This window comes from Malaclemys terrapin, chromosome 6 (genome assembly GCF_027887155.1).
Source record: "Malaclemys terrapin pileata isolate rMalTer1 chromosome 6, rMalTer1.hap1, whole genome shotgun sequence".
NCBI lineage: Eukaryota > Metazoa > Chordata > Testudines > Emydidae > Malaclemys > Malaclemys terrapin.
Window position 1 is genome coordinate 77,574,399 of NC_071510.1, and position 25,784 is coordinate 77,600,182.

The following is a 25,784-nucleotide window of genomic DNA, read 5'->3' on the forward strand; positions in this document are numbered from 1 at the left end:
GTAGTCTGGCTGGGGAACTTGGCCCACAGGAGACTGAGGCCATAAGGCATCCAAACTACAACTCCCATGAGTCACCATGCGAGCATTTCTGAATCAAAAACATTCTGGCATTGCAGGTGAAATTTTTTGTTTTCAGATGTTCTGTCAAAAAATAATTTAGATGGAAAATTTTCGACCTGCTCTAATCAGCAATGAAAGAAGTTGCCTGCTTCCAGAAACAAAATTAGAAAGAAGAAAAAATAAAGGGCAGGAGACAACCTGGAAAGAAAACTGGAAGAAACTACAAAGCTAAATTCAGAAGCAAGTCCAATGTGGTGTATGTTTCACCAGCTTAGACTCTTTTATATTCATACAGACTTACTGACATTTAACTTACATTCCCTTACTTATCCTCTTTGGATTTGGCTTGCTGAGTTTAGTTTAGTCTAAAGGAATGTAAATTGGTGTTGGTCAAGGGTATGGAAGAAAAGAGTGTATCTTGAAAAGTAACAAAAGTAGACCACTCCCCTATTCCCATTTGCTGTCACAACAGCTTTTCATACTGAACAGTTTTGTCTCACTATATTACTATAGTTACTATATGTTCCCCTTTTCTCTTTATTGTATCCCTCTGTCTTTTCTTGTTTTATACTTATATTGTAAGTTCCTCAGGTCAAGGACTGTCTTTTTTGTTAGTTGTACATACAGCACTTCGCAAAATTGGCTGTTGGTCCACGACTGGGGCCCCTATGCCCTACCTCAATACAAAGAGTAATTCTTATACCTTCTCCTGGCTCCTCAAAAAGATAAGTTATATCAACTTAGCCTTCCACACACTTCCCTAGAATAATCAATATTCACACTCCAGTAAGTAGGTGTATCTCCCACAACCTTACATTACATCAGCATGTCTGACTTTGGCTCACAGTATTGACTTAGGGCCTGACTGATGAGCTAAACTGGATCTCTTGCAAGAGTGTGGACTAAGAGCCAGATCTAAGGCCCACTGAAGTCAGTGGGAACCTTTCATTTGAATTCAATGGGCTTTAGATCAGGCCCTAAATGCAAAAAATGAAAAAGAAGGAACAAATATCATTCTTGTAACACTGTCATGAAAATTTACCACCCCAGACACAAAACCTACTCAACTGTCCTTTTCCATAATAATGACAATGATAAAAAAACTTAAATATATTTTTGTCATCTCTTTAAAAGTCTTATTGCCCTGGAGTGAAGGAAGAGCAGTAAAATTTTGCAACAATTAATTTATTCTATGTTGCTGAATTTTACAATTAATTCATTTATTATGTTATAATAGAGGGCTTACAGAAAAGACTTGTGTGCTAGTAAAATAATTATTTAAGAACAGGGTTCTACAAGATATATTTCTTGAAAAAACCTCTTCACACCTGAGAGAGGTTTCCTAGCTACATACAGTATCAGTCATTCTCAGTGAATACAAAAGTAAGGAACTACTAGTAACACTGTACCCTTGTTTTTTGAAAAGCAGTTGATAAATATTTTAACATATGAAGTACCTGTATGAGGAAATGGGCACCATTTTGAAGAAATGCATCATTTCTTATTGGTAGATTTAAGCTGTCCTGGCGTTTCCCTTCTGGAAAGATGAGGATGCCTCTTCCTGAAACATTTAGGATGCCATCTTTTGCTTGCTCAAGATCCACAGTTCCAGCAGGAACATACAGGACAATATAAACCAACCTCACAACTCCGACTGTTCCTCTTTGCCTTGCAAAACTCAAGGACAAAAAACGTCCTGTTGGGTTGCTTTCAATCCTCTGGTTCTCCAAAGGGTAAAACTCCATTAGACCATAAATATCATCACTGTCCTGAATGTAGAACAAAAGCTACAAGAACAGAAAAATATCCTTAGTATTCTATCTCACCATTAGCACACACCATACAGTATTATTCATTCTTCTACTGGTGGTTGCTCTGATTGTTACCATGAGATTTTCTGCACCCGTTTTTCTGTGAATTTATAGTGTTCATGAAAGGGGCCTGAAGTCTCCTTTGTACAGAACATGTATAATGGTAGCTGTGTGAACTTACTCACAGTGTACCATCAACGTGTGTCAACTATGACTCAATGAGCCCACTTCTAGAGAACAAAGGATAGTTTAGTTCCTGTGCCCATTCTATACTTGGCCTCTCTGTTGAAATTACCAACCAAGATAGCAATTAATTAAAATTGTGAGAACGGTTTGTGCCCTGTAGACAAAGTGCTTAGAGACACCCAAATAAGAGCTAAATGGTTGCATACCCCCTAGCCAGGGACTCTTCTTTACCCTCCCTGGCCATTGGGATGTAACTGCAAAATCATTTACAGTGTCTTCCTGACCGGATCTCACAGAGATCCTTGAAATGTCCAGGCACCCATTGAATGGTATTGCTTTGTAAGGGATAGCGTCTAGGGGTGAAGGTAGCTAAGAGGGAGGAGAACATCCCCCAGTCTGTTAACAGTTTGAATATTATGCCCATCTCCCTATGCTTCCTAAACAAAAATGTCCTGGGATTACAGCCCAGAGTTGCAGTAAACTCCATGCCCCTATATGGGAGAAATGGGGCCTGGATACATATATGGCCACTTGGGGCTCGTGGGGAACTCATTAACATTTGTTTTCTGTCCCCCGAGTGGCTTCACATAACCCATCCACTGAGCACCTGTAGAATTCCCCTTCTGAACCAGGCCTAACCTGCAGAATATTATTACAGCCATATGGAGACATTTTACGATCAACTAGGGTCTCTGGGGGCTACTGCAATACAAATAGATACAAATAATTTTGTTCCATGGCTTAAGTACAAATCCTTAGCCTTTCTAAATGATCAACTTTATCTAAATTAGAAAGTCTTTTTACTTCCCTGCCCCGCTTCTCTGAAAGACAACATAAAATCAGACTTACCTCAGCAGGTTCACTCACTTCTGCACCCCCCTGTAGTGTATCAGCTAGAATTCTAAGCAGATAGGGCTCTGCCTCTTCAGGGAAATCATCACTGATAATGTTCAGAGGAAGTGATGCCAACATCTGCCCTTGAGCAAAATGTAACACCCCTGAGGCAGGAGTGATATCTGCAGTCACGGGTGAAGGATCACTGCTATTACGAGTTATAATCCATGTAACTGAAACATTTCCATGTGTTCCACCATTTCTTGCAACTGTAATTCCTTCAAACCTATGGTTGTGAAGAAAAGTAAACATACACTGGCTTTTCCTAAATATGAGATGTTTTTCTTAGTTATCCATCTTCTGAATGTTGTAGGCTTATACACTATTTGTCCTCTTTCAAAGGGCTTGATTCGGATCTCTCTTAACTGGTTTATACTAGTATAATTCCACTGACTTCAGTGGAATTAGTCTTGATTTAATTGGTTCACATGAGATCAGAGTCCGACACTACGGTTTGGTCTGATTGATAGTTTGGAAAATGCCATCATAACTTAGATTTAGACTTTTCTTAAATACAAAGACTGTTTATTAATGAACCATATATAATATGAGCCTGAACTCCCTTTTTTAAATAAGAAAGATATTGAGAAACAAACATTTATAAAATATGAGCTTTAAATTTGTCTAGTGAAACCTATTAGTCTGATTTACTCAAAAGGAAGTAATTTTCGTCTCTTCTAGCCTTGTTTTTTTTTTTATCAGTTTACAAGTTACATCGGATTACAACTATTAGATATGAATGCTTAATTCATTCAAACTCATCATTGTGTCTTCTATATTGAAATATTAAACCACCACTATTTCTGGGTCTGGACATAATGTCTTGGTATCAATGAGGTACGTTCAGTATTTATAAAGTTATGCTTCTTGCTATTAAATTAACTAACTTTGAAAAAGTCCAGTATTATTCAAGAGGTATTTTAAATTAAGGTGACCATATATTATTGTGTTTTAATTGTAGTTCTATAAATTTAGCATGATAAGCAAATTAGTGAAACAAATTAATGTAGTTACAACACCTATATCTTTTCCATATGAAGCTTCTTATCCCACAAAATGTTATATCCAGAGGTGAGTACACTTATGATCCAAGATGCCATGGTTTTTTAACACAAAATTATGTAAATTGTATCTAGTTCACTCTGTTTCTAACAAAATTTGTATTCACTTAGACCAGTGGTTCTCAACCAGAAGTATGCATACACCTGGGGTACACAGAGGTCTTCCAGTGGGTACATCAACTTATCTAGATATTTGCCTAGTTTTACAACAGGCTACATAAAAAGCACTAGCAAAGTCAGTAAAAACTAAAATTTCATACAAACAAGAACTTGTTTATACTGCTCTATATACTATACACTGAAATGTAAGTATGATATTTATATTCCAATTGATTTATTTTATGATTATATGGTAAAATGAGAAAGTAAGTAATTTTTCAGTAGTAGTGTGCTGTGACACTTTTGTATTTTTATGTATGATTTTGTAATCAAGTAGTTTTTAAGTGGGGTGAAACTTATGGGTAGTCAGGAAAGGTTGAGAGCCACTGACTTACAGCAGCTAAGAATGCAGGACTAGTTTAATGACTGTGTAATTAAAATGTGCTAGTCCTGCATCATTACTAAAAAATAAAAAGTACCCCTTTCCAGAGAGGCTTTTTCCTTGGATTATTAATAATATGGTAGATAAATACACCTCTTGCTATTTTGGAGGTTAACACAGAACAATGGCAGGTAGTGAGTACTGCTACAGAGCCCATGTCTATTTTCTAAACACAGCTATTTCATCAATAGTAAACATTTGTACAGAACTTTAATCTTAATGTATAAAACCCTAAAAATGATGTTATTTCAATGTTAAAATTTGAAGAACTGCAAATTTATAAATTCTGTATTGTGAACACAGATACTTAACAGTGGCTACATTTTCCCCTTACCTAAGAAAACCACCCCCAAAGCAGCTGTTTCATACATCCAAAAGATAACACTTTAGCTACAGTTGGAAAATCTATAATACCTTGAAGTTTGGTCTTCATCAATGATAACCACCTGAGCAAACAATACACTGTTGATTGACAGTACTCCATAGGGTTTGTCATTAGGTTTAATGGTGACATGGACAATAGAAGGGCTTATTAAAACAGCATCTCCTTGCAGAGTGTCTTTAAGGAGCATAATCTGAAAGGTCTCCGCAATTTCTGGTATGGCATCATCGAAGATTTTAAATTTCATGTCAGATTCATGCACTTGAGATGGGAAAACAATAGTCATATTTGGTTGCAGATCTAGGAAGTCTAAATTAAGCTGTGCATGTGCTGTTGAATTCCCAGTTATGATGATGTAACAGACAGAGACTTCATATTCATCAGATCCAATCAATTTTCCGCTGTCATCCTTACCACGAACCACTTGAATTGTTAGCACATCAGCCTCCTCAGGCACCATATAAGCACTCTGAGAGAATCGCACAGGGCTGTCATTTTTCTTAATAGTAATCAGAACAGTGTTTCTTGTTGTGTTGATTTCAGCCCCTCCTTCCACACTTCTCAGATGAACATTAAATATTTCATCATTTTCTGGTATCTGGAAAAATAATATTGACAGCTAAGAATAACTCATGTTCTAAATATATGCAGAGCAGTCTGACTGTCAAAACTGCCTTTATTTATTCTTCAGCACAAGCAAATTTGCCCAAACCAACAAATCATTCAATAGCACAAATAGGGGAACACGCCTATAACTTAGTATATGTGCTGCCGAAGCAAGCACACCTTGACTCAAAATACTTTCCCAAAACAGAAGATTTCCATTTTCCAGAACATATTGCTGTACTTTAGAAATATGACTAAAACACAGATATACTGAAACTAGAGATGGGTCTGAACCAAAACACTGGCTCTCGCCACTTCAAGATTTTTAGGAGACTGAAACTTTGCATCATGGGACCATCGCTATCTACTGCTTGGAGCATTTTACAAACTGCTTCTCTATGAGATAATCTCTGCTCTCAGTTATCCAGGTTTAAATCCTGAGTAACCCTACTGATTTCACCACTGGTTTTCGTGAGAGTGCCTGAGATATGGCCCTATGAGCATAGCAAATGGACATGACCTGGTTCAGTCTCTCACCATTTATGTAGGATTACATGAAAGAAATTGCACACATTCTGCTCTCAGATGGACCTACACAATTCCCAGTGAAGTCAATGGGAATGCACTCATGTAGGTGAGGAAAGAATTGGGTCCTGTATCTGTTCCTTGTTTCTGACACTCAAAATAAAGTAGTATTTACTTCTGAAAGAAATCCCAGTGCAAAATTAATTACAGTTATTACTGGTAAATATGCCGTTATAAAGTGGACAAATCCTTTCTAAGCACTGTTACTGCCTTCGGCTCTTTAAAAAGGTTCTAATTCCCTGCTGTCCAGTATTTCTTCTCTTTCATAAACATTTGCTAATTGGCCACCCTTGGATCCTTTTCTAGGACTATGAGAGTGAGTGTGCAGCTGTCTTTAAAGCCAGTGCCAATTTTACTCCTTGTTTGGCTTGCGGCACTAAAACTTGCATAGTGTTGTTGACTGACACAGCCTTTTACAGACCTGGAACCTGAAAGATCTAAGTCACGGCTCTCCCATACTGAGGTACAACAGTTATTCTGTCTGACCAACATGGATATTAGTTTATTCATTTATGTTTCTTTTAGCCCACCCGTGATCATACTCTCCTGCAAAGCCAAATCCATCCATTTAAAAGACAGTGAAAATATATAAGACTTTTTAACTACAAATGATGTTTCTGCAACTCGGAGCTATTGGCCAGTTAATTGGATCATGACTGGCAGACAAAAGCATCAATCAAACTTCACCAAACAATCTGGCACAAAGTTTTCTCAGTCCTGCTTGTCTATTATTTTCCCCAGACAAACTTCCATACCACTCAATAATAAAGAGGAATTTTGTCAGCAGAATAACAAAGACATATTAAAGTGTAGTTCTACATTGAAAAAATATTTTAAACGTACCATTTTGGGGGCCCATGTCTGTGGTTTCTCATTGATAACCATATAAAAGATGCTGCTCAGTTTACAAATATAAAGATGTCTTTCCTAACTACCAGCCCAGCACATTCAGCATAGGTTCTCATAGTAAGATTGGGTTCTTTCCATCATCAGCATCATCATAAGTGAGATTTCTGCAGGCCAAAATAAGCCCTCACGTGCATCTGTGCAACCTTATCAGCAACACTATAGCTTTCAGTCACAGAGTTCTGAGAACACTTTTCTAAATAATCACATCTTCATGATCTCCACAAAGGATTACTAGGCAAAACCCAACAGTTCCAAGTTGGTATTACAGACTACAGAAATATTGATTTTTACCTGGACGAAATGTTTCTGCATCTCAGACATACCAGTCTGGAAGAAACTTTTCTGATACTATAAATATCATTAGAGTTGGTTGAAAATGGTAGAGTTTTTGAAAAAAAATTCAAAACAATTTTTGTTTTTGCAGGTTTCAAAAGTGAATGATTTCTTATTTGTTCAATTTTTTGTGAATTTATTGAATATTAAGTTATTCAGTTTTTGTTTTCTCCCCACTTTTTCTGCCTTTTTTTTCAGTCCCTCACCTACACTTCTTCCTTTCGTATTGTCTTATGGACTGATAAGGAGGCATAGTCTGGACTCTTAGAAGTAAGGCTTTATTGGAACTAAAACAGAGTTACATAAGACAAAGGAGAGCCACATGCTCCTCACTGTGTATCTGGTGAAGCTGACTCTGGACTGCTTCCAATCCTTTCTTCCTAGCCCAATGCCATTCTCTCTAACATGTGCTCTGCTCTGAAAGACACTGGACATACTCCTAACACTTTTTTTCATTTTGTCATTGAAAAGGGGGGAAAAAAGGAAGGGGGAAAAGGAGGAGAAAAACAAACTGGAAAATTTTTGATTTGGGGTTTCCCTCAAAAAAAATTAAAATGTCAAACCAATGAAAAAATTGTGAACATACCTATTTTAAGAAAAGGCCATTTTGGGATGAAATAATTTTTAATTAAAAAAATGTTGATCAGCTCTAGTTATTATGTAGTGTTCATACTGTTTAGAAGGCTTTTGGCCACCATGGGCCTTTTGTTTTATTATTATAAGGAGGAGCTATCTATTTTCAAAGTGTTGCTCTATTCTTAAAAGTGTCTGTGTAAAAACTGAATCATCTCTTTCAACAGATGTGCTCCTTATGACCACTCAAAGTAATGTCATCTTATTCTAGTGACAAACATAAGATTTACTTGCTTTTCACACCTGTTAGCTATGTAGAGCCACCACAGCTAAGAGAGACTGCTGGATTCTATTCCATCTTATGCATCATTAACTGAAGGTAATGAAATTGCACAGGCATCACTGAGGGTATAACTATAAATAAGGGCTTAATAAGAGCTATACCTTCATAGTTGGTAATGTAAAATAAGGAAAGAGCCCAAGTTAATTATCTAACTACAGGTTGAGTTTGAAAGAGAGCCAGTTAGTAAAAATATATTTTTTTTTGGAAACAGAGAACATTTGCTACGGAAGATTTGACAAATCATTGTAGGAGGGGTTTAATAATGGATAAGCACTATACTTTGAGACCGGGGTTCAATGCCTAGCTCAGTCATAGACTTCGTATGTGACCCTAGGCAAGTCACTTAACCTGCCCTATGCCTCAGTTTCTCATTTGTAAAATAGGGATAATATTTTCCTTAAATAAATATGTATTTATTTTATTTGTATTTGTATTTTAGTAGTAGGTAGGAGCCCCAATCATGGACTAGGACCCCATTGTGCTGCATGCTGTACAAACACAGAGCAAAAAGAGGGTCTCCACCTCAAAAAACTTACCATCTAAGTCTCACAGGAGTGTTGTGAAGTTAAATTAATTAAATATGCAGATGCTACTGTGATGAGGTGCCAGACAAGTAGGTAGAAACAACAAATGTGGATTCCTGCAATGCTGATATTTACAAAGTCACTTTTCTGAGCAGAACCACACTAAAGCCTTAGCTAAGCCAAGCAGTTTTGTGCATTTATTCAAAGCCATGATGCATACAACTTCACCTTCTGCATATCAAAACCTTCTAAAATGAATCCAACTTGTTCCTACCTGGTCATCAAGCACTGTTAAATTATAAATCAGTACTGCTCTCCCAGGAGGAAAGGTAATATTGCCCTTAGCTGGGCTCAAGTCTTCTTCAGCTGGGTTTGGGCCACCTTCTACCTGCAAAAAATTCATTTTTCTGATCAACAAATATCCAAGACATTTTCAAGGCTTAAGTAACTGCAGATAAACAGGTTTCAGAGTAACAGCCGTGTTAGTCTGTATCCGCAAAAAGAAGAACAGGAGTACTTGTGGCACCTTAGAGACTAACAAATTTATTAGAGCATAAGCTTTCGTGGACTACAGCCCACTTCTTCGGATATCCGAAGAAGTGGGCTGTAGTCCACGAAAGCTTATGCTCTAATAAATTTGTTAGTCTCTAAGGTGCCACAAGTACTCCTGTTCTTCTTTTTGCAGATAAACAGGAAGACAAGTCTAATATGGTTGTGTCGGTCTGATATTCAAAATAACTTGTGTGGGCTACACAAAGATTCACTGAATATTCAATGGTCCCAATTCTAAATATTAGATATAGCAGAGGAAATTTTGATTTCACAAGCCGTGTTGCAATAGTTGCAGCAAAAGAGCTATTTTGGGGAATGTGCCTATCTAGCTGAATGTCCAATGGAACAAATCAGAGTAATCATGATGGAGGGATGGATGGCCAAAAGAATAACTAGAAGAAATTTGCTTCAATACAGGTCCATGAGCACTCTTCAGTGTCCACTGATTCATAACTGGTTCTTTTAAATAGTTGAAAGAATGGTGGCTATAATTTATTATGCATAATTAGCTATCTGGAACTAAATTCTGAGATAGAATTCTAATGGGAATTGCTTTTGTGGCATTTTTTTCTGGTTTTGACATTGAAGTTATTTATGACACTATAGACTTTTGACATTGAAGTTATTTGCTCAAGACCTGAATGCTTGTATAGGAGGAACTCTTTGAGTTGGCTTCTTAAATATCTTCATGCTGTTTCACATCTGATATTCCTTGATGAAACATAGGAACCTTGTCTTATAATAGGCTTATTCAAAGTGATACAAGCTACGAAAGTGAGATCTTGGAAGAATGTTGCCATTTTCATAATGTAATAAAAATACTACAATGATAAATAATAATTAATAATAGTGTGTAATAAGCATGTCATAAAAACAAATTTTATATTTCCAAGTTCACTGCTTTTATAATTTATACTCAGGTAAAGGAGAAAATACCTGGAGATTTCATTTTAGGAGGGGTTCGCGAGACTTGACATTTTATTGAAAGGGGTTCACAGGTTGTTAAAGTTTGGGAACCACTGGTCTAGCTAATACTTAGTCTTGCTTTGAGTGCTGGGGACTGGACCAGAAGACCTCTCAAGATCCCTTACACTCCTATGTTTCTATAATTACGCTTTCCCATAGACAAGCAAAACTGAACCAGAGATCCACATGAAAGAAGTTTTACTGTATATGAGATGCAGAAACTAAAGTATAGAAGAAAAAATAAATGAGAAATTCAACATTTCAAATGTTGCTAGATTTGAATGTTATACAAGGTACAGTATGGCCTAAATAATCTAAAGTAACTAATAATTTTGCATGCCTCTCTTCTTGGGTACCAAGCTTGAGATATCTTAAAGGTGCCAGATTTTCAGAAAACCTTGAGCCAACATTTTAAAGTGCTCAAAAGTTAAGTCAAATGGTGGAGTTCTACTGTAACATTTATTTGTAAATATCACTTCAGAACTTTTTTTGACCCACCTCCAAGGAAACTTACCCTTTCTATTTTTAAAAAAACTTTTATTAAACAATTTTTATTTCTTGCTGACTTATTTTCCACTGGTGCAAGTTAACATAACATTGTTTATCTTCCTACTTTTTTTTTCAAACCTTATAACTGAAATACAAATATTGTATAATTATTTACCAAGATTAAATATATAAATTATAAAGAATATCTACTATTTTCTAGTGTCAACAACACAATTGTCCCTCAAATTATAACTGGTTTATCTAATTACAGTGTTTTTCAGGTGGCAAGTAAACCACTCCTGTTTAACAAGATTTAGACATCAGCAATTAGTCCTTTGTATACATTCATATATATATATATAGCAGGACTATGATTCTAACCATCCAGTTCTAAGAAGGTATGCTGAGGTGTAAAGTTGTTTTAATAAACTTACCTCAAAAGTCACAGTCACAGTCCCATAGGTTCCCTTCTCCCTAATTAGAGTCAGAGGCACAAATTCATTTCTACCTCTGGGCTCATTCACTGTGATTAAGGCAGACTAGTGGGGAAGAGAAGGGACAGGCAATCAGGCATTGATCAAGTATCTCAACAGAGAGTGAAGAAAAAACTGTTACCATAGAAATACCAATCTGTAAACTGGTCCACTGATGGTATTACATTTCCTAGCAACCAATTAGTTCAACTAATAAAAAGCTTGAAAGACTTCAGATAAAAAAAAAAGCAGTGGTTACTTGAGTGCTTTTTTCTTTTTTTCCCCCTTTTTGCTATAAACAAACATGGCTACCTTATACAAGCTACTTGGTTTGTATCATTAATATTTATAGAAGTTCCTAAGCCAATTAAAAACAGATTTTCTTCCTTCTAAAATCATTTATTAGATAGTTAGATATTTACATTGATTTTAAAATTACAGGACATAATTTATCTCATGATACTGATTTTCATAAGTAGTCCAATTATATTCTTTTACAAATGTGAGTTTTTAAATCTATTTTAGCTACAAAGATTTGTTCAGTCAATAAAGTTTAATTCATCCAGAAAACAAGTTTTGGCTATTTCTAAGGTTCTTGTGCTTTATTAGTAAAATGCCTCCTTGTACAAGAGCCAGCCACATTCAAGGCGGAGAGCATAGGCATGGAACTGCTTATGCTCCAGTCCACTATTAATGGACTGGAGAGCTAGCATGGCCATGGTCCAGCCCTCACCACCACACAAGCCAACAGATCTAGCTTAGCATTGTAAGGAGAAGCATGCATTGCAAGTTTTAACGGGTGGAGTACCACCTCTAGAACACTGCCAGGAATTCTGCCTGAGTCAGCTAGAATTCTTTAAGGGGCTCCAACTACCATTCAGCCCAATCTTATCTCCACAATGCAGCATGTGACACACTGTCTGAAGCACTGCAAAGGGCACTCCCAAGCACTGTATTCCAGAAGTATTGACTAATTTATAACATGTTGGTGCCCGTGTGGGATTCTGAGATGTAAGTATAAAAATACTGATAACAGATTAGTAAGGACCACAGTAGTTTCAGATATCCACAATATCTCTGGGCCAAATTCACCAATGGCATAAGTGAGTGTATATCCACGTAAGGCAAGAGAGTAGTCCTCACCTTAATTTCACACCAGCAGTGAAATGTGCTCTCTAAAATGCACATAGCAACATTACACGTCGTTATTGCTTTGAAGGAGACAGGGCCTTATTCTGCACCCAGTGAAGTAAATGGGAGCTCTGTTACTGACTTCAATGGGAGTAAAATTGGTCCCAGAGTTAATACAGTATATTACCAATTTGCACAAAGAGAACACTGTCTCATTTCACTTGCAAAGTGATGAAACCACTAAATAAAGTGAATTCCACTATAGGTACTAACCTACAGTTCTTTAAACTTTTGTACGGAGTTCCTAACTTGCTTAAAACCACCAAGGCCCCACCTTCCCCTGGGCTGCAAGTTCTATGCTGCACTTCTAGGAAGACTAGCACACAAGCTTGCCCAGTGTGAGAGCAACCCAATGAAAGCATGTCTGATAGTGTACAGTAGCATTTCAGTCAGATATATTTAACCATATTACAGAAATCTGTAAGTGGGTTCATTTCAAAAGTCACAAATGGGAGTTAGGTGCCTAACTGACAAAGACTTCTAAGGAAATTAGATGCATAAATGCCCTTTGGTGACTGGAAAATCACCCCTTTACACTATTTAAAATTTTTAATGTATAGAACATAAAAACATACCATATTAAAGGAAATAATTCCAAAGGCATTGTCATTTGATAAGACTGTTACAGTGACAGACCTTGGTGACCCAAGCTTTATTCCTGCAGATGGTTTCTAAAATTAATAAGACATATGGTAAGTGAACCAGCGATGCAGACAGTTAAAAAAATGCAGTTTTCAGTAAGAACTTGTTTTTAAATAAATATGTTTTCATTCAAAGTGTGAGTATGTCTTTCCTTTTGTTGTTGTTGGAACTTTTTTATTTTTATGATTGGTTCGTTGTATTTTTGTGTCTGGTTACAAGTTCCAAGAAAAAGGTATTCAAGTCAACAGAATGCACATAAATCACTCTTACTGCTTATGGAAACACATTCTAAAGAGTCTCAGTCTGGTTAAACAACAAACTGCTCAAAAGAAACTTTGAAGACATAAATCATAGTCTGACAATCTATTAATGATACCATAGCAATAAGGAATTAGATATGAAGCATGCAGTCATGCTAGAAACTAAAGAGCTTTTTTTAGCATTATGTATAGGCTGAAATTTTTGAGCTAAGTTTTATATGAATCTACAGGTCATGAGCATATTGTTTACAGCAGTTTACTATATATGTGTGTGTAAACTCAGTTTCTGACTTTTCTATTATATTTCTGAGTTAAATACTGATAGGCAGAGGAAGGGAAGAAGGAAATGGAAAGGAGGAGGAAACGTATTTACATTTACTATCAATCATTTGTGCTAACTATGAAACACAGCGGTAAAATGAAGATTCACTTTTATTGCAGTGACTTTAAACTTTACCATGGACTGTTAAGTTTAAAAAAAAGAGAGAAAACAAGCTTCTTCGTAGTTGCCTCATTCTAACATGGATTAGCAATATACACTGATTTACCTACATGCTCTTTAAGGTATATTTTCCAGGGAGGTCTTTTTCTGAAGCAATGAGGATCATCCTGTTTCCCTACTACTTTTCACCCTCCCCCTTGAAGCAATGTCTTTCTGGGAAAGAACGAAAGATTCTCTTCAGAACCTCATAGTTTTGCTTCTTAATGAACTGGAAACAGTCCCTGTTAAAGTCTCCAAAGCTGAATATATTGCCTCTGCAGAAAGTCTCAAGCACGGTAAACAAGCTCATGTCTTGTGCATGGAACTGCTAAGAAATAGCACAAGGCTATCAGGTTGCCTGCTGTCCAAACTTTAAGCTTTAGACATGGGGAGCCAAATTCACCACTGAAGTAAGTAAGTAAGCTGCAGCCACATATGCCAAAGTCTTTTTTCTAGTGAAATAGATAAACAAAAAAAACTAGCACTTACCTGTAATGTCAAGTAAAATATGAACATCTCATCAGCCTCTGGAAGATCATCATCACAGACCGATATATACACAGTTCTGTTTGTTTCTGTATCGGGTATGTATGTTGCTGCGTATGTGTCAAAAAAGTCACCTGTGTTTTCCCCATAAATCTACAATAAATACACACATGAATATAACCTACTCCCCACTTTCTATAATTTTCTTCTGACTTTGCTTCATATATTACATATGATGTTTTCTATACATTACTCCTCCTTCACTACCGTCAGCTCAAGTGTTTCTGGACAGATGGCACAGGACAATAACATAGTAAGAAACTTCCTATACCCATGCCGAGAAACTAAGCATGTCATTTGTTCACAGCTAGTTATGATTTCATCAGGGAGCCTTAATCCATTCCAGCATGTAACTATCTTGCACATAGTGCACCACAGTGTCATATTTTAAATAGGAACACTATTTTTAAATACAATTTACAAGAACATGCACACCATACATTATTAGTATAACAAATACTAGTATAGATGCTAGTTGCATTATACAATGAATGCTCTGTATTGTGATGTGATGATCATGGGTCCAGAAGGAACCTCTGCTTCTCCCTTTCTCCACAGTAATGGAAATTATATGCATCATAGAGAATTCTGGCAGATGAAGCAGGCCATACTCTCTGGCACCCACTACTAGAGTAACATCAATGCCTTCTAAATAGGGACTGCCTGTTGGTCATTCCATTTGTGTGGAATAATAATATATATTCAGTTATGGGAAATATTATACATTATTCATTTCAACACTTACTAGCTATGAATAAATAAAGATTTTAACATAACCTGCTTTAAACACACATTTATTAAATTATTATGTTCTTGCTAAACTGCAATCAGTCAACACTGAGCAATACACACTGCCCAATCCTGCTCCCACTGAAGTCAATGGCAAAAATCTCCCATTGACTCACTTGAAAGCGGGACTGTCACTTGACAAATTACACACCTATTGCTTTGAACCATCAAAGCTATCCAGGCGAGGTGTGCAGGTGCACTGAAGCACTGAGCTGGGAAAGCCAACTGAACCAGTGTGGCTGCAATGCCTCAAGTTACCATCCAAACTAGCACTGAAAGTTTGAACTGAACAATGCAGATGGAGCTGTTTGTAAGTGTTGACGGGGAACAGTGAAATCCGATTAGTGCTGAGAATGCTTGTGAGAAAGTTCAAACATTTTGGTATGTGTACACAAAGACCAACATTATCAAACTTGGTTGCCTAAAGTTAGGTGCCTAAGTATGGATTTAGGTGCCCAACTTTAGGCAACCAAGTTTGATTAGAAAATTTTGGAAAGAGTATTGCCTGAAGCAGTATTGAAAAGACCAAAAATCTCTAGTGTGGACAGACCACACACACATCTTCCTACAAGAGCTGTTCAAAATTTTCACTTTTCTGAAATTGCAGCACAGTTTGCTTATTTTAATTTGTTGTTTTTCAGCCAGTTTCTAGAATGGTCACACTTTTTCAAAATTTAAAAAAAGTCTGAATTTTTTAATGTTCACTACTTACATTTATTGCACTATTCTGTTGCTTCTTAATATATATTAACGCTTAGCCACAAAGATGCATGTCTGCACATAATATAATCTATGCACATACTAAATTAAGCTTATTGCCACTCTTGATATTTACAGTGTTTATTAACTTTCTTCAACTTTTTATTTAAAATGCAATAAAGTCAAGCAATTAACTAATACACTGTCAATATATAGGGCTATATTTTATTTTTTAATCTCTTAGTTTTCTGTTTTTTTTCAAAACTGTTTTCCACTTGTTCTAGCCAAGGGATATATACCAAGGTATTGATGCAGTAATGAATGAAATATGTTTATCCACTTTAACTGGAATCAGAGGGTTTTCACTCAACTTTTCCTTCAGTATTTTGTCATCTATGCAGGACCAAACCCAAAGCAGAAACTTCTGGGTGCCAAAATCCAGTCTCTCTCCCCACAAGTGTAATGCTCTTCCTCAGAGCAACCACAATAGCCATACAGTACTTCTATAAAACTAACAATAGCTATATTAAAGTATAAGCTTTATTAAAACAATGTGAAAATATCTGTAATAGCCTCCTGGCCCCTTTCAATATAAAAACTAAAGAACTCTGCCATTTTACATGTTTTACAAGAGCACCAATTTTCAAAGACATTCATGCCTTCTCTAGATTTTATACCCACTGTACTGTCTTCTGGAACATCAATTTCTAACCCTTTGAACTCAAATAACATGCATCTTCCATTGTTTAAGCTCAGAAGAGTACAATGTTTGGTGACCATGTACAAATATGGCACATTTCTCTGGATCTGCACAAAATAAAAAGTAGCAGACTCTGCACATATCTTCCCTCATATGGTACTCTATTCTATCATTCTCACTCATGTTGAGTAGAAACTTACTCTGCAAAGTTTCATATTGATTTCAATATGACTATATTGAAAGTATGGTACTTCTCAATGTGAGTAAGGGATGCAGAATCAGCCCCGTGGTTAACAATAGCTAAGAGATAAAGAAAACTATGTAAACACAATCTAATCTCTCAGATCATGGTGTCCTGACTTCTACACAGCAGGTGCCTCTCAGGATAGGTCTTCCTGTTTCCCTTCTGAATGGGAAAATCTCTTCTCTATCTTCCTTTAAATGGCCTTTTTTGAAATAATAAAGCCACATGCCTAATAAATGAAATCAATAAAGAAGTATAGCTGTTCTCCCTCGGCCCAGAAAAACTGGAGAAGGAAAAATTCTTTTCTCCCCACTCTTCGGGAGTGGACTTTCAAGTACCAGCTAGATTCCAAATCAGACTGCCCTATAAACTCACAGAGCTCCACCAGGAGTAGCAGTTTGCTTTCTGAGTAGCTATCAGAAGCCTGAAAACATTTCTATTGGCACAGTCAATGGAAATTTCCTCGCTTGTAGCAACTGGGTATTTCTGACTCAAAACAGTTCCCCCAGTGAGCCCCAAGGGTACCTAGCTATACAGTCCATTGCACTGACCCAGTTAAAAAAAAAAGAAAAAGAAAACATACCAGCAGCAATCAACATTTCATACAGATATCCAAATTTCATTTTAAAAGAGGGGAACTGGCAGTTTCTTACCGATACAATTGCTGTGATGTTAGCTGGTTCTCCTGTCCTTTCAATAACAAGACGTATAACTGTTGTACTAGTTTCATGAACTACAAATTCTGTTTGCCCAGTAAACTTTACTTCTGTTTCTCCAGATGTGAAGTTGATGAATAATGCTAAAAGAAGGTTAACTAATAAACAAGCAGAGGGCATACCTACCAAAAAAAAAAAAAAGTTTAAGAATAAAAGAAGTTGATGTATTTAGTATGTAGGAAACAATTTCTATGAATCACTGACTTATAGCCAACACTTTATATTCTACTCATTTCTTTTTTTAATTAAATTTGTTTTATTTTATTATAATTTGATGTATAATTGGATATTTTCTCCTTTCAGGAAGGAATATGATACAAACCTAAGGACCATATTTTCAGTAATATTCACATAATTACCAAATGCAGGGTTTTGTATTCACACCTGATCCACTCAATGCCAGAGTCTGACAAAATTACTCGTATCCATTGGGCCCAATCCTGTAATCTCTATTAAATCTTCCAAATATCAGCCTGAGTATGGATTGCAAAGAGCAAGCCCAAAACATGCATAGGCCATAATTCTGAGCAAACTGGATGGCATATTTCAGTGGTGCAGGGCTGGGTCTATATTTTGTAGGTACAGATAACACTGCCTGCTAAAAACTGACTCCAAGTGTTTAAAATATATTCCACTTCCTATTGTATATTTTTGAATTCGCCTTCCAGATCTCGGATACTCTAAACTATTTAGTGTGTATATATATGACCTATATTTTTATTACTGTTTCTCTCAGCATCTCTCCCAGATTCCTTTCAGATTTTATTTTTATTACACTCAGTTGTGGCATCATGTTTTAATGAGACTGTGAACTCTTCATGATTGGGACTCTCCCTTACTATGTGGATGTATACTTTTCTCTTAGGATAGACTCAGCTGGATTTGAGTCCCCTTACTAAGGGCCAAGTCCAGTGGCAAGTTGAGCATCCCTCAAGTGCCAGTAAATTCAATGGAAGTTGAGAGTGCTCAGCATTTCCCAGAGATACAACGCATGTTGCAAGATTGGTTCCCAACGGAGACAATTTTCTTTAGATAGAGTTCCTTCAGCTGATGAAAACAGTGTTATAAATTTATTTTTAGATCTCTCTCCACAAAGTACCAAAGATTTTCTTGTAAAATGGCAATTCACACATGTTCTAATAAATAAATGTTCTGACAAGAATGGTCATTGGCACAGAGAGCGCATTTTGAATGTTTGTGAAACGTGAGTGTCAAATTTTTAATCAGGATGTATTCAAAGAATGCCTGTGATTCTAAAAACTATACGCATCCAGTAAAGTAAAAGAAACATGTAATTGATTGCCCTAATCTTGCAATGAACTCTGCACAGGCAGATCTCTGAAAATATGAAGCTTCACACAGACTCAGGGCTCTGCCCATACAGAACTTATTGCAAGATCAATGTGACTGGTGTCCAGTCAAAACAGGATGAATATTGCACTGTGTATATTCACAATGAACTGTAAACAAGCTACAGGCCAAGAATAATTCACAGAAATCATGTATTGAATAATCTTGAACAATAAATAAACCCAAGAAAATTACAATCTCATCACAGACAATTTACAAACAGGGGAAAAAAGACAATATTGTTTGTTTAAATTATTAGTAATAAGTTATTCACTCAGCTGTACTGAACACCATCTTGGAAACAGCTAGGTAATGAAAACCTACAGGCAGACATTATCCAAAAGACAAAATCAGTAACGGAACAGCCATCATCCCAGTGAAACAAATGATTAATTTTACAACCCATTTGAAATGTTTCATTATTTCTGATAAGAATATCACCCAATAAAATATTTTTTGCTTGAGGAATTTCACCCCACCATAAACTGAATCTTAATTATCATGAGTACAATCCCACAAGCCTTCCAACTGCAGATCTCCCATGGATTTAAAATGAGAGTTCTGCATATAAAAGGCTTTCAGGATCAGTCCCCCCAAGTTTCAATATTATCTACAATACGGACTGGCCAGCGACCTCAACTGCTCCACCCCACTCCTCCTCAACCTCTTTCAAGTATGTACACCGCCATGTCTGCATGAAGAGAGCAGTGAATGAATTCCCCTCAAGCTTGAGGTCTACAATTGTTACAACCCTTGCATAGGGCATACAACAAGAAGGGAGGTTCTTCACACACTCCCTTCTCCCTGCACACCTGTACAAGGGCCTGTCACAATCTGCCCTTACGAGGTAACTTTCCAAGCACAGGAAAATGGTATCAAGGAAAAAGAGCCACAACACTCATTGAACAAACAACTCACACTTACAGGGTCCAGAGTTACAGCAATATGATTTCAAACTAAATTAAAACTTTAAAAGTTTTGGAAGGGATATAAAAACAAATCTCTAACCAATGGGAATTAGGATAAAACTTCCCCTATGGACAGGTTACCCCATACCTGCCTAGTACAGGGTTTCTTGCATCTTTGCCTGAAGCATCAGGTATTGAACACAGTCAGGGACAGAATGCTGGACTAGATAGACAACTGGTCAGATGAAGTAAGGCAATTCCTTTATTACTGTGACTCTGTAGGAAGGTGACCCACATTACCTATTAATACCTATCAATTTAACTATGAGATGGTCTGATGCAAAAAAACAAAAACAAAATAATTGAGGACAGAGCAAAAAAATAAAGATTATGAATGAAAACCCAATTCTGCCATTTCAATTGGAATGGAAGGCTCTAGGCACCTCATAGGACTGAGACATAAAAAAAGCTTACTACGACTAACCTACAAATGATGTGTATTGGTCTCTACCCTAAATTGCTCTCCAGAGTATAAATGTTATTTTGAGCACCTATATTACAGCTTGAATGTGAATAGTCGCTGTAACCTTTGTAAACTTTGAGACAATTACACAGTCTGCAAATGCAGGCATCATCTATATGCAACTGAAGAGTTTGTTGACCTTTTCGCTTCAGCTGTTACCTTGTCATAGACTTAGCAAGTTGCTTCCCACGGTGTGTGCTGCAAGTAAATAATACTGAAAATATGATCCTTGGGGGCAAGGTTATAAAGTTTAGAATTACTTGAATTCTATTACCTCTACTAGGGGACATTCAAAAACTATAGGATTACTCCGGTGGAACAAGAGAGGTTTCATAATCATGTCATCAATTATTCAGCAGGTGAGAATTCTTCCTCATTACATTATTTGAACTATGATTTACTATGTGCAACCTGCCAAAAATGACCTTTATCTCTGTGCATATTAAACCAACTTTAAAATATTACAGTTAGTAAAAGTAATGTAAATCAAGACTTGAAGAGTTCAGCTCATGGGAATCAAAATATTATCCAAGGAGCCAGTATAGCTCACAATATTTTACCTTATAAAATACTGGTCATGATTTATATACTGACTTCTCCGATCCTGCAAAGATTTACACATGTGCTGAACTACACACACTGTGCGTGGTCCCATACTACTCATATTGCATCAAGTTCAACAAGTATCTTTGCAGGATTTGGCCTAAATTATTTTTTTCTGAGACAAAAATTATACATCTTTTTTACCTATTGTACCATATTAATATTGGTAATTTTATCTTTGACTTTTCGTATTTATATTGAAACTACAGTAGTTTTTTCACAGTAAAAATACTAAACTTTTAGTATATAATACATTCCATCCTGCAATGCTGCTAAATTACTAATGTTTATTGGGTCCAATTCTGCCACCTCGAATCCTTTAATAGGAATATTGCTTTTGAGAGGACTGAGGGAGAAGAAATTTCAAGACAAGATTCAAATCACACAAAAATGTAACATATGTTGCCACAACTGCTACTGAGTGTGGGAGGGCGGAGGAATATAACAAATCTTTAAGAAAAGGGGGTCTAAAACAGCCTTTGTGACTCTGTAGCCTAGGAAGTCAAATAGAACCTCAATGGGCCAACAGCTGTGAAGGTCAATTTGGGCTGGATAGAGCTATAGCAAATAGAGATTTAGAGTGTCAATAGTAGCTTCAAATGATGTTACACATTGTAATTCTGGATACTCAAAATGAATGGGTTTATTCTAAGGATTTATATAATCAAGAACATAAAAAACTAGCTCCCAAAAGAAAATAACAGACTTTTAAAGACAGTGAGGGATGCTGTAAATCCCAAAATTACACCCTTGTTAGACATTTAATTTAAAAATCAAAGGATTTTTTAAAAAGTAATGCTACTTAGCAGGTAACACACAGTTTCTTAGCTAAATATAGCATTTTCTGGAGCACATTTATATTTCTACAGAAAGAGCAAACTCCCAGTGTAAGACAGGTAAGATTACTTACTGATCCTATACAATATTTTCTAAAACATCATCAATCACAAATAAGTCAGAGACCATATCACCTCTGTTCTGCTCCCTCTGTCAAGTCTTGTTTACTGTCACCAAACAGCATGTTACAAAAAAAGCATTAATGCAGTCTGTGGTATGCATTTCATTCATTAAACTGAAAGAATGTCACACACTGGTTTTAAACTACCATACTTCACAATGTCCGTGCTGCCTTAGGAGATGCCATAGTTGAATAGCAGGTAGATGACGTGGTTTTCACTTCAAAGACATGCAAGCCAGATGCCCCAAAAGCATACAAGCTTTTCTGATACTTTGTACCATTATTTTCTCTGTGGTTTCTTTTTCTCACACATTATTCATAACCTTTCAAAAGAAAATATTGCCCATTTTTGCACCTAAGTTTCTAAGATCACATCAAATTATTCTAAGATTGGACTTCAGTTACGCTGCATTTTGCTTCTGGGTCCTGATACCGCAAAGACTTACTTGAGTAGACTTATTTCTACACATTGTGAGTAATTCCACTAAAGTAAACGGTGCAGATCAAGGGGTGAGGGTGGTGAAGATTGCTTTATGCTCAGCAAATTATGATGCTGAATTTCTGCCAACCACCAAATCAACAAAATAAATTTAGTTTTTTTTTTATTTTATTTTAGATGGTCTTTTCCACAGATTTTTATAGTCTGACTTTTACATTTGATAACCAAAAGCCTATAAAATGGAAGGCACCACCCACTTTCTCTGGGCTCGGGTCTCTGGAGGATGGTGGCACACACTCAGTCTGCAAGTCAGGATCAACCTGGGATGGGAACCAGCAGTGAAGGGATCTGAACTTGAAAAGGCAGTAGCCAGGTCATGATCCAATATTAAAGGAGAAGGACAGTGCAGGATAGCAAGGTAGGAAGAGAGAAGGGCAAGAGGAGAGAAGAGATCACTAATCAGGGAAGCAAAAGGAGATAAGCATCTGGAGCCAAGACTAACTGTCAGACCCAGCATGGCTGATGGTGAGGGGAAGATGGTGGGGGAAATGGGCAAATGTTTTAGAGTGATCTCTTCAGATCTGTGGCTATTTTGTATTGCTTACCTTCACATAGTACTCAGAGTTACTAAGGTGTATAGGTATAGCACATCAAGGTAAGTATAGCATCTACCACATTCCTTCCTATCTGTCCCCATTAACTCCCCTCAATTACTATACACCCAGCCAAGCAGAACCTCAAAGGAATGGCATGTCTGCTACTCTGCAGTGCGAGCAGCATGATGGCCATCTCGGGCTGCCAGACAGTACCCCATTCTCAACTTGGTTTGTTCTACTGTGCACCCTGCAGGATCTTTTCCTGAATCAGCATCGAGTCAGAACTGCTCTTTAATCCTTAAAGGCAGTTTCTCCAGAGCATGGCTGAAGCACACTAGGTTGGAACAGTGCAGGAAGGCTTACAATGTCACCACCTTTGCTGTACATGTTGTGGAGATACAAAAGGAACTCCTGGTTTCCAGCGCTGAACTTTACAAACATTATGAAGCATATTATAAAATCATATGAGTTGTAATAATATCAGTTCATTAAGATTCAGAGTTTCCTATGTTGCCAGTAATGATCACAAAATAAGAGTAAAGGAGTTTCTGTATTTAAGGCTTATTGGAACGTTTCTTTTTTTCACCTCACAGCTTCAGTAGCTTAGCTGTCAATATTAAGGACCGCATTTTCAAAGGATACAATGTGTGTGCCAGCAAAACCTAGCATTTGAATAGTGTGTATTGCCTCAGCCCCTTTCCCCTGTGGTGTTGGGGGGGATGGAGGGTGGAGAAATAAATCCCTTACTTTGATGGGAGAAGGCTGACCAGACACTGCTTCCATGTCACTACTTCAGAATGATAGCCTACTCCAGCGAGAGAAGCCTGATGCCTCTACCTGCTGCAAAACACAGGAAGCAGGAGAGTTATAAAAGACCAAGCAGCCAGGTTGGTTGCTTCTCTCTTTGCTCCCCTCTGCCCCATTCTGGACTACTCTGGTGGATGTAACATTTTGTGGGAGACTGTTAGTATCCCATTTTTTCCATGCATATTATTTGGGGGCCCTGCCCCCTAGCTTCTATCTCAGAGTGCCAACCCTTCTTCCCTCTTTGCTGCAGGGAGCATCACTCACAGGTGCCCATTCTCCCCTTTTTAATGCAAAATATTGGGAAACACTTGACCTGGCCCCCACATATACACACACGTTGCCTGGTGCAGGGAGCTCTCAACTGGCTTTCACTGTCCCAAAACTCCAACTCAGTAGCTTCATGCTGCCTACCAAGTACTGCTGCCATGATGGAGCACTAGCAGGCTCTCATCTCAGTTTCCAGGAGGGCTTATTTTCATTTGAAGGAGATTATTTTTAACTACACAAATATTAGGCAATTACTCTCATGAACAACAGCTTTTTACCACAACTGCAGGCCTCTTTAAAACTTTACGAAAACTCACTAACTTGACATGTAGCACTGAGAATGGAGCGACAGCTAGTTTAATGTACCTGAAAGTATCTCTATATGAAAAACCTCTTTCTCTCAATTAAGTCCCCTTGACGAGAACACCCATCCTTCATTGTATAAATATTGTCAAGAGGAAAGAAGTTCGAGCAACTTTTCATCACATTCATACCTACTAGCCAGAAAGTTAACCCTCTTAGACAGCGAACTAAATCTATTGTACCAGCCAGGCACCTACACTAAAGATGGTGAGGTCTCCCAGCTGAATCTAAAGGTAGAACCCTGATGGGAAGCCCAAAGCATCCCAGCCTCTTCCTTGAAGCTAATGGGAGAGCGGTGAATGCCATCTTCTCTTCCCTCTGCTCCATTGTCCAAGTGAGGGAAGTGGGACCATTGCAATTCATATTCTCCTTCTGTACTTTCTAGTGGCTTTTCTCTTCATCCTCTCAAAAGGTAATGGATGTTCCTTTCATGTGCTCTTAGTATTCCTTAAGCTTATAACGATCTCAGGAGAAATGAGCTTTGTCTTATAAGTCAGGTAGAGCTCAGGGTTTTGTGAGGTTCAACTTTCCTGCCCTGCCTACTTTCTTCAGGCAGAGCACACAACGAAGTGCCAAATTATCAGGCAGTGCTAAACTCACTTATTGAGCTCTTTGCCTTGCCAATGGCAAGCAGGCAAGAAAATTGTTCATATAGAGTACAGAGTATACAAATGTTAATTACAGACATTTGTGGATACCTTATAACCTATTCTGAATAGACTTCCTAATCATAGCCTTACTGGGCATCCCACTGAACCATATAATAATTAAGGGCCAGATTCTGATCTCGATTATTCAAAGTAATCCAGAGTAATTCCAATGGAACTTACCCACCTGAGTTACTCCATATTTACAGCACAGATCAGAATCTGATCCTGTGTGATAAACAATCAAACTTTGGCTGAAATCTGCTAAGACAACATTCTTTTACCAAGAAATAACATACTATGGGGTTTGATTCTGATTCATTTACACTAAGTTTACACCAGTACAACTCCAATGATTTCAACTGATCTACTTCTGATCTACACTGAAGCAAGTGAGATCAAAATCTGTCCATGTGTAGCTATAGCCAAAGCCCAGTAATACCATATACTGTAACAGATAAATATGCTATAGTATTGCAACAATTGGCAATATAGCTTGTACTATTTTTGGCATGTACATAACTATCACTGAAGCGAAAGGAAAGTCCCATAGAAGGATCCCATTCTAGCAAACCCTTACTCTCATGCAAATAATCCTGTTTCACACAAGTATTCACATTGAAGTCAGTGGTCATCTCACATTTGTAAGAATTACTTACACAAGGGTTTGCAAGGTCAGGGCCACCCAGGCATGACACGACATATGTGGCATTCTACCTCTCAAAAGAAGTGGGATGGATATGCTTTTCACTTAACTATGTTTACAC

The 25,784-nt window shown here is 37.2% G+C and overlaps 1 protein-coding gene across 1 annotated transcript in view; it reads right to left on the bottom strand.

Annotated features, from left to right (window-relative positions):
• The window catches only part of ADGRV1 (adhesion G protein-coupled receptor V1), a 439,035-nt gene that overhangs the window by 407,590 nt on the left and 5,661 nt on the right, over positions 1–25,784 (bottom strand). Inside the window, exons 2-9 of the mRNA XM_054032481.1 lie at positions 17,494–17,678; positions 14,352–14,501; positions 13,055–13,150; positions 11,250–11,354; positions 9,083–9,196; positions 4,968–5,533; positions 2,907–3,177; positions 1,518–1,847 (exon numbers count right to left, since the gene is read on the bottom strand). Of these exons, the coding sequence (XP_053888456.1) occupies positions 1,518–1,847; positions 2,907–3,177; positions 4,968–5,533; positions 9,083–9,196; positions 11,250–11,354; positions 13,055–13,150; positions 14,352–14,501; positions 17,494–17,678 (1,817 nt within the window). The remainder of the gene's footprint in view (positions 1–1,517; positions 1,848–2,906; positions 3,178–4,967; positions 5,534–9,082; positions 9,197–11,249; positions 11,355–13,054; positions 13,151–14,351; positions 14,502–17,493; positions 17,679–25,784) is intronic.